General features: G+C 40.2%; 1 protein-coding gene across 1 annotated transcript; it reads left to right on the forward strand.

Annotated features, from left to right (window-relative positions):
* Positions 1–212: 212 nt before the first annotated feature.
* On the forward strand, positions 213–15,092 carry sgsh (N-sulfoglucosamine sulfohydrolase (sulfamidase)). The gene is made up of 7 exons (XM_036561822.1): positions 213–462; positions 1,746–1,906; positions 2,008–2,113; positions 3,772–4,103; positions 5,561–5,642; positions 6,469–6,672; positions 12,666–15,092. Exons 1-7 carry the CDS (start codon positions 372–374, stop codon positions 13,223–13,225), a joined length of 1,536 nt encoding a protein of 511 aa, XP_036417715.1. The 5' UTR covers positions 213–371; the 3' UTR covers positions 13,226–15,092.
* The last annotated feature ends 1,348 nt before the right edge of the window (positions 15,093–16,440 follow it).

Genomic DNA, 16,440 nt, shown 5'->3' on the forward strand with positions numbered 1-16,440 from the left:
AGTGTTGTGTCCCGAATAGTCACTCACTACCTATGTAGTGAACTAGGTAAGGTGTTAACATTAACGTTTCACACCGAAGTAGTCCGTTATATCTTTATTATAACGCCATTTGAGACTTTTACGACTAAGTTTTTAACAGTTAGTGCACTATTTGGGGGTAGAAGCCGTAGTTCTACAACGTAGTGCACTATGTAGGGAGCAGGGAGTTATTTGGGATGTAGCCGTTTTTACCAGTGGGGAAGTTTGCGTCTGTTTAGTTTGTGTTTATGAACGTTTCAGAGCGAAATATAACGTATATAAAGGCAATGAGGAAAAACACGACGACGGGAGACGTTTAAAGGCTGAAAGAGTTGCAAACATTAGGAATTAAGATGCAGTTTTCACTTGGCAGGATTGTCTTGTTCCTTGTGTGCTGCTGTGGTGTTCTGGTGGAAAGCAAGAGAAATGTGCTCCTCATCATTGGTAACTCACACAGATCATTATAGAGCAGATTAGTCAGATAAAATGAGTAAGAATCAGATTAAACTGTTGCCTCGTGAGATTTGTGTATTTGATCATGTTAATCAAATGCTAATTCATTGTTTCTTAAGCTCACAATAAGGACTGTTTAATAGTAACGTCATATAGCACCTTCACTTTGGGCTTAAAGGGGAATTCCACCAATATTTGAACTTTTCTGAATAGTTCAGTCCTAGTATAGATGGTGATAGGGACCAGGGTTCGCCATGTCTCTCAAACAGCCATTTTATTTACTCTCCAAACCCACCAGTGAACCTACCTGCATGTGTCTTCTGAGTTTTTATGTGGAATGTTGATGATGGTAAAATAGTGGAAAATCTGGAAAAATAAGTTTTCCTTAGGGACTGTTTTGCCTCACAAAGCCCTGCATGTACCCCTCCACTACGGATAGATTAAAATAAATAGATTAAAATACATTTTAAGCCAAAACTTCATCACAAAACTATCACTATCAGACGTCAGACAGCATACATTTTACCATTTCATGTAGTAACTTTCTGTGAGGGGGCTTTTACAGGTGGACGTCTGGTTCCTATCAGCACCATTGTGAACAATTCTGTTCTGTGTTTTTGAGATAAAAGTCAAGTGGCAAGGCTAGCGGTCAGGATTGATTGGCACCACAGAGATTCCCATTGGTTATATGATGTATTTGCTATAATTAATATATTATTTGTCATGTTATGCAGTAATCTAATATCTTATTTCAGCCCTATCCCTGTAGAAAGTGCCTTCAAATCATCATTACAATGAAGAGAATGAATCACTCACATAACAGAAATGATTGGTTAGATGATTAGCACAGCGAGCTAAAAGATACAGTTAGCAACATAGCTAACTGTCTAGATATTTTACCTCAGTTTTTGGCTTCTTTTCTCTGGCTGAAGCGTAAAAATGTGTAGTTTCTTTGCTGAATGAAGACAGAATCGCTGTTTTCTTTACAATTGTATTCAACGACTGAGGTAAGAGTTAGCTGGTGCCAGCTCGGCTGTGTTTATCAGCTAAAAGTCCACTGGCTAGGCTAGCAGTCAGGATCGGTTGGCACCACAGAGATTCCCAATGGTTATATGATGTATTTGCTGTAATTACTTTAATATATTACTTGTTATGCAGTATTCTAGTGCACCATAAGACAGCAAATAACATATTACAGGTATTATAGCCCCTTTAAGGTATCTGGCTAGGACTGTAATGATCTGTTCTAATAAAATGACGGGGTTTTTCTGTAGCTGACGATGCCGGTTTTGAGACGGAGGTCTACAACAACACGGTGGTGCGAACTCCGCACCTGAAAGCTCTGGCCCAGCGCAGTGTCATCTTTCAGAACGCCTTTGCATCCGTGAGTAGCTGCTCGCCCAGCCGCTCCACCATCCTGACCGGCTTACCGCAGGTGAGTTAATAAACCCCCTTTCATGACATATCAGTAATAGTTATTGGCCAAAGTCAGTTGGTGAGCGTGTTTCCTCTCGGCTCTACTTGTATGATCCACAGCACCAGAACGGCATGTATGGCCTTCATCAGGGGGTGCACCACTTTAACTCGTTTGACGGGGTGCGCAGTCTCCCTCTGCTGCTGGAACAGGCCAACATCCGCACCGGTGAGTGACTGGACCTGCTGAACCTCAAGACAGTGATGTCCAGTAGAGCTTACCTTTGGTATAAGCATCCCAAGTCTCCGAAGGTTTAAGGGGGTTTCTACTGGCAACACATCAGACCATCAATAGAATTTGAAAGAAGGTGTCTATAAGACAGCTATATCCCCATATTTATACATAGTGTATATAATCTGATACTGTATATAATCAGATATCATATATATTTAAACTGTAGATGCCAGGCAGTGACATATGCCTATATATACAGTATATAAACTGATTTATTGCATATAAAATTATAAATGTTGTAGATTAAATACTGTAGATTTCAGGCAGTCCAATAACCCTGTATATGTACAACATATAAACTGATTTAGTGTATATAAAATTAGAAATACTGTAGATTTCAGGTAGTGCTATATGTTGAAATATACAGTTTATACACCGATATATTTTATATAAAATCATAAATACTGCAGATTTTAGGCAGTGCCACATCCCTGTATATATACGGTATATAAACTGATTTATGCTATATAAAATCATAAATACTGCAGATTTCAGGCAGTGCCACATCCCTGTATATATACGGTATATAAACTGATTTAGTGTATATTAAATTATAAATACTGTAGATTTCAGGCAGTGCCACATCCCTGTATATATACGGTATATAAACTGATTTAGTGTATATTAAATTATAAATACTGCAGATTTTAGGCAGTGCCACATCCCTGTATATATACAGTATATAAACTGGTTTATGCTATATAAAATTATAAATACTGTAGATTTCAGGCAGTGCCACATCCCTGTATATATCTGGTATATAAACTGATTTGATGTATAAAAAAAATCCTGTATATAGTCTCTATATAGTGTATGTAAACTGCAGACTTCAGGCTGTGCTATTTTCCCATACATATGGTATATAAACTGATTTACCGTATATAATCTGATATGATGTGTATATGACAGTGCCATATCCCTGTATATACAGTATATAAACTGATTTGCTGTATATAAAATTATGAATACTGTAGACTTCAGGCAGTGCTATATTCCCGTATATACAGCATATATACTGAATATGTACTGTAGACCTCAGGCAGTGCGAGATACCTGTATATACTGTATATAAACTGAGGATTTCAGGCAGCGCCATGTTCCCATATGTACAGTATATAAACTGATGTATACTGTATATAAACTGTAGACTTAAGGCTGTGCTATATATCCCCAAATATACAGTCCATAAACTCATATGTAGTGTATATAAATGAATAGATAGTGCATGTAAACTTGTATATGCTGTATAAAAACTGATATGTAGTGTATATAAACTGTACATTCAAACTGATCAGTACTGTATTTACTGTAGACTTCCGGCAGCACCATAATCTGAGATGGAATTTGATATGTTTGATTTAGATTTTTTTTGATAATTTTATCGTTGGCCAGTGGCTCATAAGTTCTCCAAATCTTAGTCTCTTAAATCTGAACACTGCATGCTACCTAACGTTAGCACGAGCAGAGCTGCTAGAACTGGGAGCATTTTTAAAATGGAAAATGTGGGAGGGAAAAGGAAAGTTTAAACAGCTGGAAAACCGTAGAGTGAACAATATGTGTTGAGATAATGTGATTCTCTCTTGTTCTGGCAGGAATCATTGGGAAGAAGCACGTAGGTCCCGGCCCCGTTTACCCTTTTGACTTCGCCTACACGGAGGAGAACAGCTCCGTTCTGCAGGTGGGCCGCAACATCACCCGGATCAAACTCCTCGTCCGGAAGTTTCTGAAAGGACAGAAGGAGGCGGAGAGGGACGGAGGAGAGGCGCAGCCGTTCTTCCTGTACGTGGCCTTCCACGACCCGCACCGCTGCGGCCACTCGCAGCCCCAGTACGGAGCGTTCTGTGAGAAATTCGGGAATGGCGAGAGCGGAATGGGAAGAATTCCAGACTGGAAGCCGCAGTACTACACGCCGGACCAGGTGAAGGTGAGTACCGAATTTCAATTGCTCAGCCCTAATTATGCAACAACAAGCATCTATACCTGTCATACTGACTGACTCACACCTATTTGGTACCACTTATCATTATTACATACGACTAAAATACGAATATTTATTAGGCTCGTCTACACTGATCAGGCATAACATTCTGACCGCCTCCTTGTTTCTACGCTCATTGTCCATTTTATCAGCTCCACTTACTATATAGGTGCACTTTGTAGTTCTACAGTTACAGACTGTAGTCCATCTGTTTCTCTGATACTTTGTTAGCCCCCTTTTACCCTGTTCTTCAGTGGTCAGGACCCCCATGGACCCTCACAGAGCAGGTACTATTTGGGTGGTGGATCATTCTCAGCACTGCAGTGATACTGACTTAGCAGTAGTGTGTTGGTCTATGTTGTGCTGGTCTGAGTGGATCAGACACAGCAGTGCTGCTGGAGTTTTTAAACACTGTGTCCACTCACTGTCCACTCTATTAGACACTCTTACCTTCTCAGTCCACCTTGTAGATGTAAAGTCAGAGACGATAGCTCATCTGCTGCTGCACAGTTTGTGTTGGTCATCCTCTAGTCCTTCATCAGTGGTCACAGGACGCTGTTGGCTGGATATTTTTGGTTGGTGGACTATTCTCAGTCCAGCAGTGACACTGAGGTGTTTAAAAACTCCAGCAGCACTGCTGTGTCTGATCCACTCAGACCAGCACAACACACACTAACACACCACCACCATGTCAGTGTTACTGCAGTGCTGAGAATGACCCACCACACAAATAGTACCTGCTCTGTGAGGGTCCATGGGGGTCCTGACCACTGAAGAACAGGGTAAAAGGGGGCTAACAAAGTATGCAGAGAAACAGATGGACTACAGTCTGTAACTGTAGAAAGTGCACCTATACAGTAAGTGGAGCAGATAAAATTGACAGTGAGCGTAGAAACAAGGATCATAATGTTATGCCTGATCAGTGTATAATCTGCTGTTTTTGCTATACATTCAGTTTACATTACAAAATTATTGGTATGTAATTACAAAATTACATCACTTCACAGTTACATAAAAAATGTCCATTCTTAGAAGTCGGAGTCTGTATATCTGACTTGATTCTGTTTATTTTGGTGACCAAAAAGGACAAAAACATGGTAGAAATGAGGCACCCAAGTAATGCAACTGGTGTCTACCATCATCAGACTCAAATCATAATTAAATATCTCCTCCATACAAACATAAATAAGGTATGGATTGAAAGTTTAGAGCTATGAGTAAGAAATAATTAAATTGTAAGAACAGGGCTGCATGGATAAATAATACTGAAACTGGAGACACTGAATGAGTTATGATGTAGGATGTGTTTTATGATCATGGTGTCAGTCTGATTGTATGTGTTTTGTGAAGTTGATGTGACGTTTGGTGAAGTTTTATCCTCAGATGTTTGGTTGTTGACTCAGGTGCCATACTTTGTCCCCGACACTCCGACCTCCAGAGCAGATATAGCAGCCCAGTACACCACTGTCAGCAGACTGGACCAAGGTGAGGCTTTGGGAAGAAGAGTTAGGTAGGAAATCATGCAGGCTCCGCCCACAAATGCATTACAGAGCTGTAGTAAAAATCCCATTCAGTCCAATGCAAAATATGTTCTGTACAGGAAACTTAAATATGACAATTTCAAGGTTCAGTTTCTAGAACCGTGGAACTGTGCAGGATATAGTGTGGTTTTTTTGGCCAATTTGACAACAGCTTAGCATCACCTTAGTTACCACCTGGGATGACATAACAACAGCCTAACAACACCTTAGCCACTACCTGGGATGACATAACAACAGCCTAGCAACCACTTAAAAACCACATGGGATGACACAACAGCAACTTAGGAACACCTTAACAACCACCTGGGATGACATAGCAACAGCTTAGCAACCACCTCAGATACCATGGCAAGAGCTGATCAACACTTGAACATCCACCTGGGATGACATAGCAACAGCCTAGCAACACCTTAGCCACCACCTGGGATACCATAGCAATACCCATAGCAATACCTAAGCAACACCTTAGCATCCACCTGGGATGACATAGCAACAGCCTAGCAACACCTTGACATCCCCCTAAGATGACATAACAACAGCCTAGCAACATCTTAGCAACCACCTGGGATACCATAGCAACAGCCTATCAACATCTTAGCAACCAGCTCAGATACCATAGCAGTAACATTATATTACTGTATAAACCTTCTAAAATATCAAAACAGTCAGCAGTGTTTTTAACTGCTTTAACGTTTTAAGCGTTATTCGCTGACTTAGTCAAGCCAACTTCCTCTTTCCAGTCTGAGTCTGTTTTTCTCCTCCTGCTCCAGGTGTCGGTCTGGTGCTGCAGGAGCTGAGGGACGCAGGCTTTGAGAACGACACGCTGGTGATCTACAGCTCTGATAACGGAGTTCCTTTTCCTAACGGACGCACCAACCTGTACGGCTCCGGCGTGGCTGAGCCCATGCTGGTGTCCTCACCTGAACACAGGCAGCGCTGGGGGCAGAGCAGCCAGGCCTACGTCAGCCTGCTGGGTGAGACACACGCAGACATACAGCAGCCAGCAGGGATGGACATTTCAACGTTTTTACTATTTTAATATCCACGTACAGATAGTATCCAAATCTCCAAAAGAAAAGATATTATATAGTGTTATAATTAAAAAACTAAACAAAGCCCTGGCATTTGCATGTGTATTTCTAGCATAAGGGGTTCCTTACCTGATTATATGGTTAATTTAGTGAGTTATCTTTGTATTTTAGGCCAATAGAGTGATTCATTCTTGTGTTTTAGCTTAATGTAGTGATTTATTGTTTTTTTTTTGTTTTTTTTTTTAAGCCTGGTTTAGTGATTTATTGTTTTTTTAGGTTTGTTTAGTGATTTATTGTTGTCTTTTAGGCTGGTTTAGTGAATTGTTGTTTTTTTTAGGTTTGTTTAGTGATTTATTTTTGTGTTTTAGCCTGATATAGTGATTTATTTTTGTGTTTTAGCCTGATATAGTGATTTACTTTTGTGTTTTAGCCGAATTTAGTGATTTATTGTCATCTTTTAAACTGGTGTAGTAAATTATTGTCGTCTTTTAGCCTGATATAGTGATCTACTCTTGTGTTTCGGGTAATTTAGTGAATTATTGTTGTCTTTTATGCAGGTTTAGTGATTTATTTTTGTGTTTTAGCCTGATATAGTGATTTATTTTTGTGTTTTAGCCGAATTTAGTGATTTATTGTCGTCTTTTAAACTGGTGTAGTAAATTATTGTCGTCTTTTGGCCTGATATAGTGATCTACTCTTGTGTTTCGGGTAATTTAGTGAATTATTCTTGTTTTTTATGCAAGTTTAGTGATTTATTTTTGCGTTTTAGCCTAATTTAGTGATTTATTGTTGTCTTTTAGGTTGTTTTAGTGATTTATCTTTGTGATTTAGGCCAACTTAATGATTTATCTATGAATTTTAGCCTGATTTAGTGATTTATCATGGTATTTAGCGATTTAGTGATTTAGCGAAGATACTTTCTCTGGATAGACAAAGCACTTTTTGTAAGTCGCTCTGGATAAGAGCGTCTGCTAAATGATGTAAATGTAAATGTAAAATTTTAGGCATGTGTGATGTAATACACTACCGGCTGACCTACAGAACAATGACATGGTGTTGCACAACATACACTGAACATGTTCATCATTGTTTCCATTTATAGCTCCATATACAGCCCTACTGTGATGTATCTGTTTAGTTTTGCATGAGACGCAATATCAGCTGCTAGTGCCCCAACATTCTCTGCAGTTCTGTGTACACACAGTCAGACTTATTTAAACATTACAAAATAGTACTACATATATTTCTAAACAGTGCACCGTTAATTTTTTTAAAAAACCACACGTCTTATTTATGTACCACATTAGTTAAACTAATACTATGAGGAGCTCAGATATCCATATGTTATAATAAGCAGCCCAGCCAGGCCAACATCAGCCCTCTGGATGAGGTACAGCACATTCACACAAACAGCCAAACCACAGCAGTGTGACACTGCAAAAATAGCTAACATGGTTCTGATTAAAGCGTGTGACTTTTGTCATGGGACACAAACCACAGGGTCAACTTTTTTAGGTTTTTGGTATTTATAAACTGGAAGCTTATTGTTATTAATCTTCAGAGTCATTATTCAGTTTAAACTGACAGTATGTATATATATATATATATATATATATATGTATATGTGTGTGTGTGTGTGTGTGTGTGTATATATATATATATATATATGTATTTATGTATTTATACACACACACAGTATATGGACAAAAATATTGGGACACACCCGTTAATCATTGAATTCAGGTGTTTCATTCGGTCTCATTGCCACAGATGTATAAAATCAAGCATCTAGCCACGCAGCCTGCCTTTACACACATTAGTGAAAGAATGACTCACTGAATTCGAGCGTGGGACTGTAATAGGACACCACCATTGCAACAAGTCTTACAAAACCATGCACAATGCCAAATGGAGTGGTGTAAAGCGCCGCCACTGGACTCTGGAGCAGTGGAAACGTATTCTGTGGAGTGATGAATCAGCTTCTCTATCTGTCAGTCTGATGGACGAGTCTGGGTTTGGCGAATGCCAGGAGAACATTACCTGCCTGACTGCACTGTGCCAGCTGTAAAGTTTGGTGGAGGAGGGATGATGATATGGGGCTGTTTTTCAGGGGTTGATCTAGAACCCTTAGTTCCAGTGAAGGGAATCTTAATGCTTCAGCGCCAAGACATTCTGGACATTTATATGCTTCCAACTTTGTGGGAACTGTTTGGGGAAAAACCTTTCCTGTTCCAGCATGACTGAGCCTCAGTGCACAAAGACAGGTCCATAAAGTCATGGCTGGGTGAGTTTGGTCCCTCTCGTCCAACATCAGTGTCTGACCTCACAAATACTCTTCTGGATGAATGGGCATGAATTCCCACAGACACATGCCAAAATCTTGTAGAAAGCTTCCCAGAAGAGTGGAAGCTGTTAGAGCTGTAAAGGGAGACCAACTCCACATTAATGTCTATGGATTTAGAATGGGATTCATAAAAGATCCTGTAGGTGTAATGTGCAGGTGTCCCAATACTTTTGTCCATATAATGTATATACTATATATAGCATCAGCGTAAGAACTGAGAATTTGTGTTTGTTGTTGGCTGTTTTTGTTATTGTAAGATTCAGTCTGATGTAATGTGAATGAGCTCTGTTCTGTACTGTACGTTCAAAAAGCAGCTCAGGCCGAAACACTGCTTATAACTTCAGCGGGAGTGGGTGGAGCTAAACTGCTGTAGGCTGATTGGTGGATATATGTAAATGTGTTGGTGTTTGTGACATCATAGAAACAATGAATTCAAAACAGGCTGTGTTTGCAGCGTAGTGTCCATAGATGGACTGTACAGAGAATGACCAGTATGATTTTTAAACTTTAAAGGGCCCATATTAGGAAAAAATGACTATTCCTCACTTTTTCAAGAGGAAAGTGTTGGATGTAGAATGTTAACATTGTTCCAAAATGTACCATTGGAAGAGGTGGGAAAATGATCAGGAAAAATGAATGATGACTGTTTTTAGTATATAAAACTACACAAACATTGTGGGAGGGAACTTTAGGTAAAAAAAAAAAAAGATTTGAGAAAAATTTAAGTTATGGGATCTTTAATAATGTTCACACATGACTTTTCTGAGACTCCTTTATTTCAGTTTACCATGATGTGGGCCTTTAAGTACAACCCCTATTCCAAAAAAGTTTGGACGCTGTGTAGAATGTAAATAAACAGAATGCAATGATTTGTAAATCTCATAGACCCATATTTTATTCACAATAGAACATAGAACACATATCAGATGTTGAAAGTGAGACATTTTACCATTTCGTGAAAAACATTAACTCATTTAGAACTTGATGGCAGCAACGCATCCCAAAAAAGTTGGGACAGGGCCGTGTCTACCATTGTGTAGCATCCCCTCTTCTGTTAGCAACAGTCTGTGAACGTCTGGGAAGTGAGGAGGCCAGTTGCTGAGTTTTGGGAGAGGAATGTTGTCCCATTCTTGTCTGATGTGGGATTCTACCTGCTCAGCAGCTCCTGGGTCTTCTTTGCTGGATTTTTCGTTTCATGATGCAGCAAATGTTTTCTATTGGTGAAAGGTCTGGACTGCAGGCAGGTCAGTTCAGCACCTGGACTCTTCTTCTGTGAAGCAATGCTGTTGTGATGATGCAGTTTGTGGTTTAGCATTGTCTTGCTGAAATATGCAAAGCCTTCCCTGAAAGAGACGCTGTCTGGATGGGAGCATATGTTGTTCTAAAACCTCTATATACTGTTTAGCACTGAGAGTGCCTGTCCAGATGTGTAAGCTGCCCACACCATAGGCACTAATGCAGCCCCAGACCATCAGAGACGCAGGCTTTTGAACTGATAACAAGCTGGATGGTCCCTTTCCTCTTGAGTCCACAGGACACGGTGTCCGTGGTTTCCAAAAAGAATTTCAAATTTTGATTCATCTGACCCACAAAACAGTTTTCAATTTTGCCTCAGTCCATTTTAAATGAGCTTTGGCCCAGAGAAGACGGCGGCGTTTCTGGATCATGTTGACATATGGCTTCTTCTTTGTATGATACAGCTTTAACTTGCATTTGTGGATTGCACGGCAAACTGTGTTCACAGACAATGTTTTCTGGAAGTGTTCCTGAACCCATGCAGTGATTTCCAGTACAGAATCGGGCCTGTTTTTAATGCAGTGCCGCCCGAGGACCCGAAGATCACGAGCATTCGATATTGACCTTTGGCCTTGTCACTTGCATACAGGGATTCCTCCAGATTCTCTGAATCTTTTGATGATATTCTGTACTGTAGATGGTGGGATTTCCAAAGTCTTCACAATTTTACGTTGAGGAACATTTTTCTGAAATTCTTCCACAATTTTTAGATGCAGTTTTTCGCAGATTGGTGAACCTCTGCCCGTCTCTGTTTCTGAGAGACTCTGCCTCTCTAAAATGCTCCTTTTATACCCAGTTATGTGAGTTAGTTGCAAATTAATCCTCCAGCTGTTTTTTTATTAGTACCACTTACTTCTCCAGCCTTTTGTTGCCCCTGTCCCAACCTTTTTGAGATGCGTTGATGCCATCAAGTTCTGAATGAGTTAATATTTTTCATGAAATGGTAAAATGTCTCACTTTCAACATCTGATATGTGTTCTGTGTTCTGTTGTGAACAAAATATGGGTCTATAAGATTTGCAAATCATTGCATTCTGTTTTTATTTACATTTATTTACATTTTACACAGCTTTTGTGGGGTTGTAGTTTTAGAGCTGCTACTTTTGTACTTTTGTGTTGGAAAGCTGCTTTTATTTGCTCTGCAGTCATTATTTTACCAGAGTAACGACAGGTTTACTGCAGACTAGCTTTAGACTGCACTACACACCCCTGTAAATTATTCGCCAACTACTCTGCAGGGAATATTTAAGTCATGTAATTATGGAGTTACAGTAGGAAAAGCATAATTTCTGCGCGCTGTTTCCCTTTTATATGTAACCTTTGCATCCAATAACATTTATAGTTTTCAAACAATAAAGAAAATAGTTCATGACAAAGAATGTCATGTTTTGCTACTATATCTGACCACAAGGTGGTGCCAGTTGCTTAGTTTGAGTGGCCAGAGTCGTACTGAAGCAATCATGCATTCAGTATCCAGGAGTCTGTGAACAGAACAGTTCAGCAAAAAATCAGCATCATGCAAACTGTATGCCTAAATCATCACACACTTGTCCAAGGGGAATCCCACCGATTTTTCAAAATTTGTACAATGATTTGAGTGATAAACATAGTTTAAACCTAGTCATTCAGAGTGGTTTGGTGTGAAATGGTTCAGATTTCTTTACAGTGGTGCTGATAGGAACCAGGGGTCGCCATGACTACAACACAAATATAGACATTTTATTTACCATCCAGAACCACCAGTGAACCTACACGTGTCTTCTGAGTTGATATGGAATGTTGATGAGTGAAAAACTATTTTGCCTGATCTTAAAAATACATTTTAGGCCAAAGCCATTATAAAACAGTTTCTCAGTCATCAGGCAGTGAATTCATAACTAATTTATGTAATATCTTTCTGTGAGGGAGCTTTTAGAGGTGGACGTCTGGTTCCTATCACCACCACTGTGAACAGCCCTGACTCTGTAAGTTTCTCTAGAACAGAGCGTTTCACACCAAACCACTCTGAACGTCTCTGTTTACATCTTAAACATTTAGTCATGCAGAAATTTAGAAAAATAGGTGGAGTTCCCCTTTAAGACTGCTGCTATTCTTTTTGTCTGTGATATTTTAGTCCATGTTTATAGATGACAGTGTGTCGTACAGTGTCAGAGATTACTTAACAACTAATGTAGTGTGTAAACATGTTTCAAACCCAATGTAACCAATCAGAAAAGAGCTTATTTACATATCAGTCTTAGGCCTTATCCACACGCATGAAGGATGATGCCTCATTGCTGTTTCTTTCTCCATTCCAGACATCACTCCCACCATCCTGGACTGGTTCTCGGTGCCGTACCCCTCCTACAGCCTGAGCAGACGATCCCTGGTGCAGCTCACTGGACGCTCCCTGCTCCCCGCACTGTCCTCGGAGCCGTCCTGGAACACGGCCTTCTCCAGCCAGAACCTCCACGAGGCCACTATGTACTACCCCATGCGTTCGGTCCACCAGGGCCGCTATCGGCTGCTCCACAACCTTCACTACCGCATGCCTTTCCCCATCGACCAGGACCTCTACGTCTCACCCACTTTCCAGGACCTGCTGAACCGCACCCAGGCACGACGGCCCACCGGCTGGTTCAAGACCCTCAGGGAGTACTACTACAGGGAGCGCTGGGAGCTGTTCGACACCCTCTCTGACCCCATGGAGGAGAAGAACTTGGCCCTGGACCCCGCTTACGGTGCCATACTAGAGGGCTTGAGGGAGCAGCTGCTGAAGTGGCAGTGGCTGACCGAGGACCCCTGGGTTTGTGAGCCGGACGCAGTGCTCGAAGCCAAACTGGAGCCGCAGTGCAGGCCACTGTATAACGACCTTTAGTGGGGGTCCATCCAGCGGTGGGCAGGGAAGATATGAGAATTCAGATACGTATGATGTTGTACTGTACCTGTAACTTTACAGGAAAAGGAAAAAACATACTTTACTTTTAATGTAAGTCAATGGAACCAGACTTTTTTCCAAGGCATTTTGGGCCGTTTCTTTTGGTCCATTCACCATGAAATTTACACACAATGTAAGGGGCAACAGGCATTTTCAACTTATGTTAGAAACTGAAAAATGGAGATACAAGGTTTTCTTCCAACATATATATATGCTGGTCAGATTTCACATTTTGTTGATTTTCTAAGCGACGATATGTTAGTAAATCCTCTACAAGGATTCTGCAAATTTTAGTGCAATTTGTATTTATTTGCTGAGTTTTACCTTATTGGAAAGCATAAAACTTAAAATATAAAATGTGCAAGAATTTTTTATATAACATTTTATATGTTATATTTTTTCCCAACATGTTAAATTCAGCAAAGAAGCAGTAAAATGGGCAGAGCAGGGAAGTGAAGAAGTGGGTTCTGATCCTTTTCCACTCCAGGGCTCACTTGTTAATATCCTGAAAGCACAGCGGCGCACAGGAGAAATAAAATCAACATTTTAAATACAGTTTCCTTTTTCTTTTAAGTGCTGACAGTGAAAACCTGAGAATCAGGTTTTCAGGTTTTCAGTCCATTTTGGTTCACAGAAACCAAAATTTGCAGGGTAAAAAACATGTTTTCAGTGATGTTAAAAATGGGTAAAAAAAAGAAAAAGATAGAAAGGTTTGGAAGAAATTCCTCGCGTTTGGAGTCGCGGTCCATTGCATTATTTATTTATTTTTTTTTGTTATTGAAATTACTCCACTGGCTTTCCGACATGAGCAGGATGTTGGGTCTTGAGATGTGTCTGGTTTTGAGGAGTTTTTTTGCACCTCATTTGAAACAGTCAGGCTTTTGGATTCACATCATCACAATCAAAGCAATATTGATAAACTTTAATATCTGCTTTTTATTATTTATTCCTTTGAGTTTACTCACTCAGGTTGCTTATGTTTCACGATCCATGAGCTGAAATCAAACACCTGTCTTCACTATCATTTCATGCCCTTGTTTCATCATAAAGTGCTTGAACGGAACCAGAATTCGCTTGGAAGCGGGTCTGGACCTGCAGTTCTGCTGGACCGGTTCAGCTGTTGGTTGCAGACCTGAGTACAGGGGAAAGGTTCGCATGTCAAAACAGGTGTAATTCATCTGCACTAAACAAGGCAGGTGTGAAAGCACCCTGAGGAAGTTCTTCATCAATAGCCAGCTAACAAGCACAAACACTTGTGGCTGCGTCGTCTCAAACTGATGACGTTTAATTCACCTACTCCGATGTTTTACGTGCACATCTCTATTGATATTTATATTGGTTGTAATTTGACAATGTTTGACTCTCAATTATTGAGTTCATTTTTTTCACTTTTGGAAAAGTTTTTCTGGGGGTGTCAAACTCCAGATAACCACATATTAAAAAATCTCAACAAATCCAAATCAGCGAGCCAGCTGTGTTTTTACTTTATATTTACTAAACATTTTGCCATGACCCCAACTGGCCATTGTTTATTCAAAATATGCCAAAACTACAACGGCAAAAAATCGATACTGAATACTTGAACAATTCAAAAATATTTTGAAATAAAAACAAACTGTTTTATATGAATCAGTCGACTACATTAGCTGAAGATCACTGATAAACCTCTGTAAATGTCCCCAATGTACAGTAGCTTTTCTATAACTGCCCATTTGCAGTTGCATTGCCTGGTGGGAACTGTAGTCCAGCTCATAGTGAAATGAACTAATATGAATAGAAAATAAAAATTATTTTGCAGACCGAATAGGATTGTGCCACGGCCCTGACTTGGCCCTCGGGCCTTGTGTTTGACACATGGGCACTAGAGGGTCCTCCACAATGGTTCATGGCCCAGCGTTTGAGAAACTGCTGTCGACAATGTGTTAACATACTTTCACTAATTTCAACAAACATCCAACTTTTGCACACAAGTAAATTATATTGCACGAGTGCCTTAATGTGAGCATGATGTCAAACATGAAAAATCGCTCTTCTCCAAATCGTTCAGCCCTCGTTTCTTCACATCAAACCCTCAGCGAGTTAGCAAGACCTTTTGTGAGTGAATCCAGATGGAATCTCTGCAGAGCTGTGACCTGGAAGGAACCCAGTTTGACACCCCTGACTTAATTACGCCACTTCAAGTATCTTTCTCTACATTCTCTACTTGGCTGCGTTTGCAGTAGTTGAAACCAGTTTTTAGGAGTGAGCTCAACGTGCGATGGCCAAATTGATGGATGAAGAGATACACCTATTATAGAATGAGCTTATATCAAAATTTGAGAAGTAAGGTGGGGGGATATCAAACTACCCCAGATAAATGGTATAAACTGTTGTTTGGAACACTGTTGGTGCAGTTGGGTCTCTTGAGACTCTGTGCCACTAAAGAAGAAACCTTTTTCCCTCTTCCACAAACTCAGTGTCTGAAAACTCTTTCCTTTTTCACGTCTTTTGAGAACTTAAAACAGTTGTAGTGAAAGTGTTTAGCCGGTATTAAAATATTTCTTTTTTATTCATAATATTATGTTGGAGGCCTGGGGTTGAAGGGGACAGCCCTTGGTCCTGACACTATGATGAGGGGCTGCATCAAAATGAGTAAGATGGAGAGATGTAGCTTGAGTTTTGCTTTAAGTAGAATCATCTTGTTTGTAGCTCAGAGATGCCGGGCAGGACGAGCACGGGCCCAACTAATGAGGGCTGGAATCTCCGTGGCACCCCGGCGATGTCCACCTCGCACCTGGGAACGCAAACACATCAGACAGTTGTGGAGCACATTGTGCAGAGCGATTTTTTAAACTAGGTTTGGACTGAACGTTTGAAAACTTGAAACTCGGACTGTCTGTAGAGCCAGTCGTTTCTCACGTGTGGCTTAATACATCTACTCATAGAATCCTTTTCCTTTTGCATTTCAGCTTTAGCAATATTCTAAATTTCCCACCTCGTCGTAGCGTAAACATCTTTTTGCGATATTTTGGTGTTTTATTGCATTTTGGCCTTTTTCATTCTTTTTTTTTGCACATATTCAAAATTCGCACAAAATTGGTGGACGGGAAACCCGTCTGTGTTTGCGAATTTTTTCCATTTCAAACTTGATCCTTTTTACAAATTCACAGTCTTGT

This window comes from Colossoma macropomum, unplaced genomic scaffold, assembly GCF_904425465.1.
Source record: "Colossoma macropomum unplaced genomic scaffold, Colossoma_macropomum, whole genome shotgun sequence".
NCBI lineage: Eukaryota > Metazoa > Chordata > Actinopteri > Characiformes > Serrasalmidae > Colossoma > Colossoma macropomum.

Bases quoted from the DNA above. Each gene is read 5' to 3' on its own strand.
- sgsh (XM_036561822.1), top strand. From the start codon at position 372: ATGCAGTTTTCACTTGGCAGGATTGTCTTGTTCCTTGTGTGCTGCTGT. The intron at 2,114-3,771 runs GTGAGTGACTGG...TTGTTCTGGCAG, and splicing joins ACAGGCCAACATCCGCACCG to GAATCATTGGGAAGAAGCAC. The intron at 6,673-12,665 runs GTGAGACACACG...TCTCCATTCCAG, and splicing joins GGCCTACGTCAGCCTGCTGG to ACATCACTCCCACCATCCTG.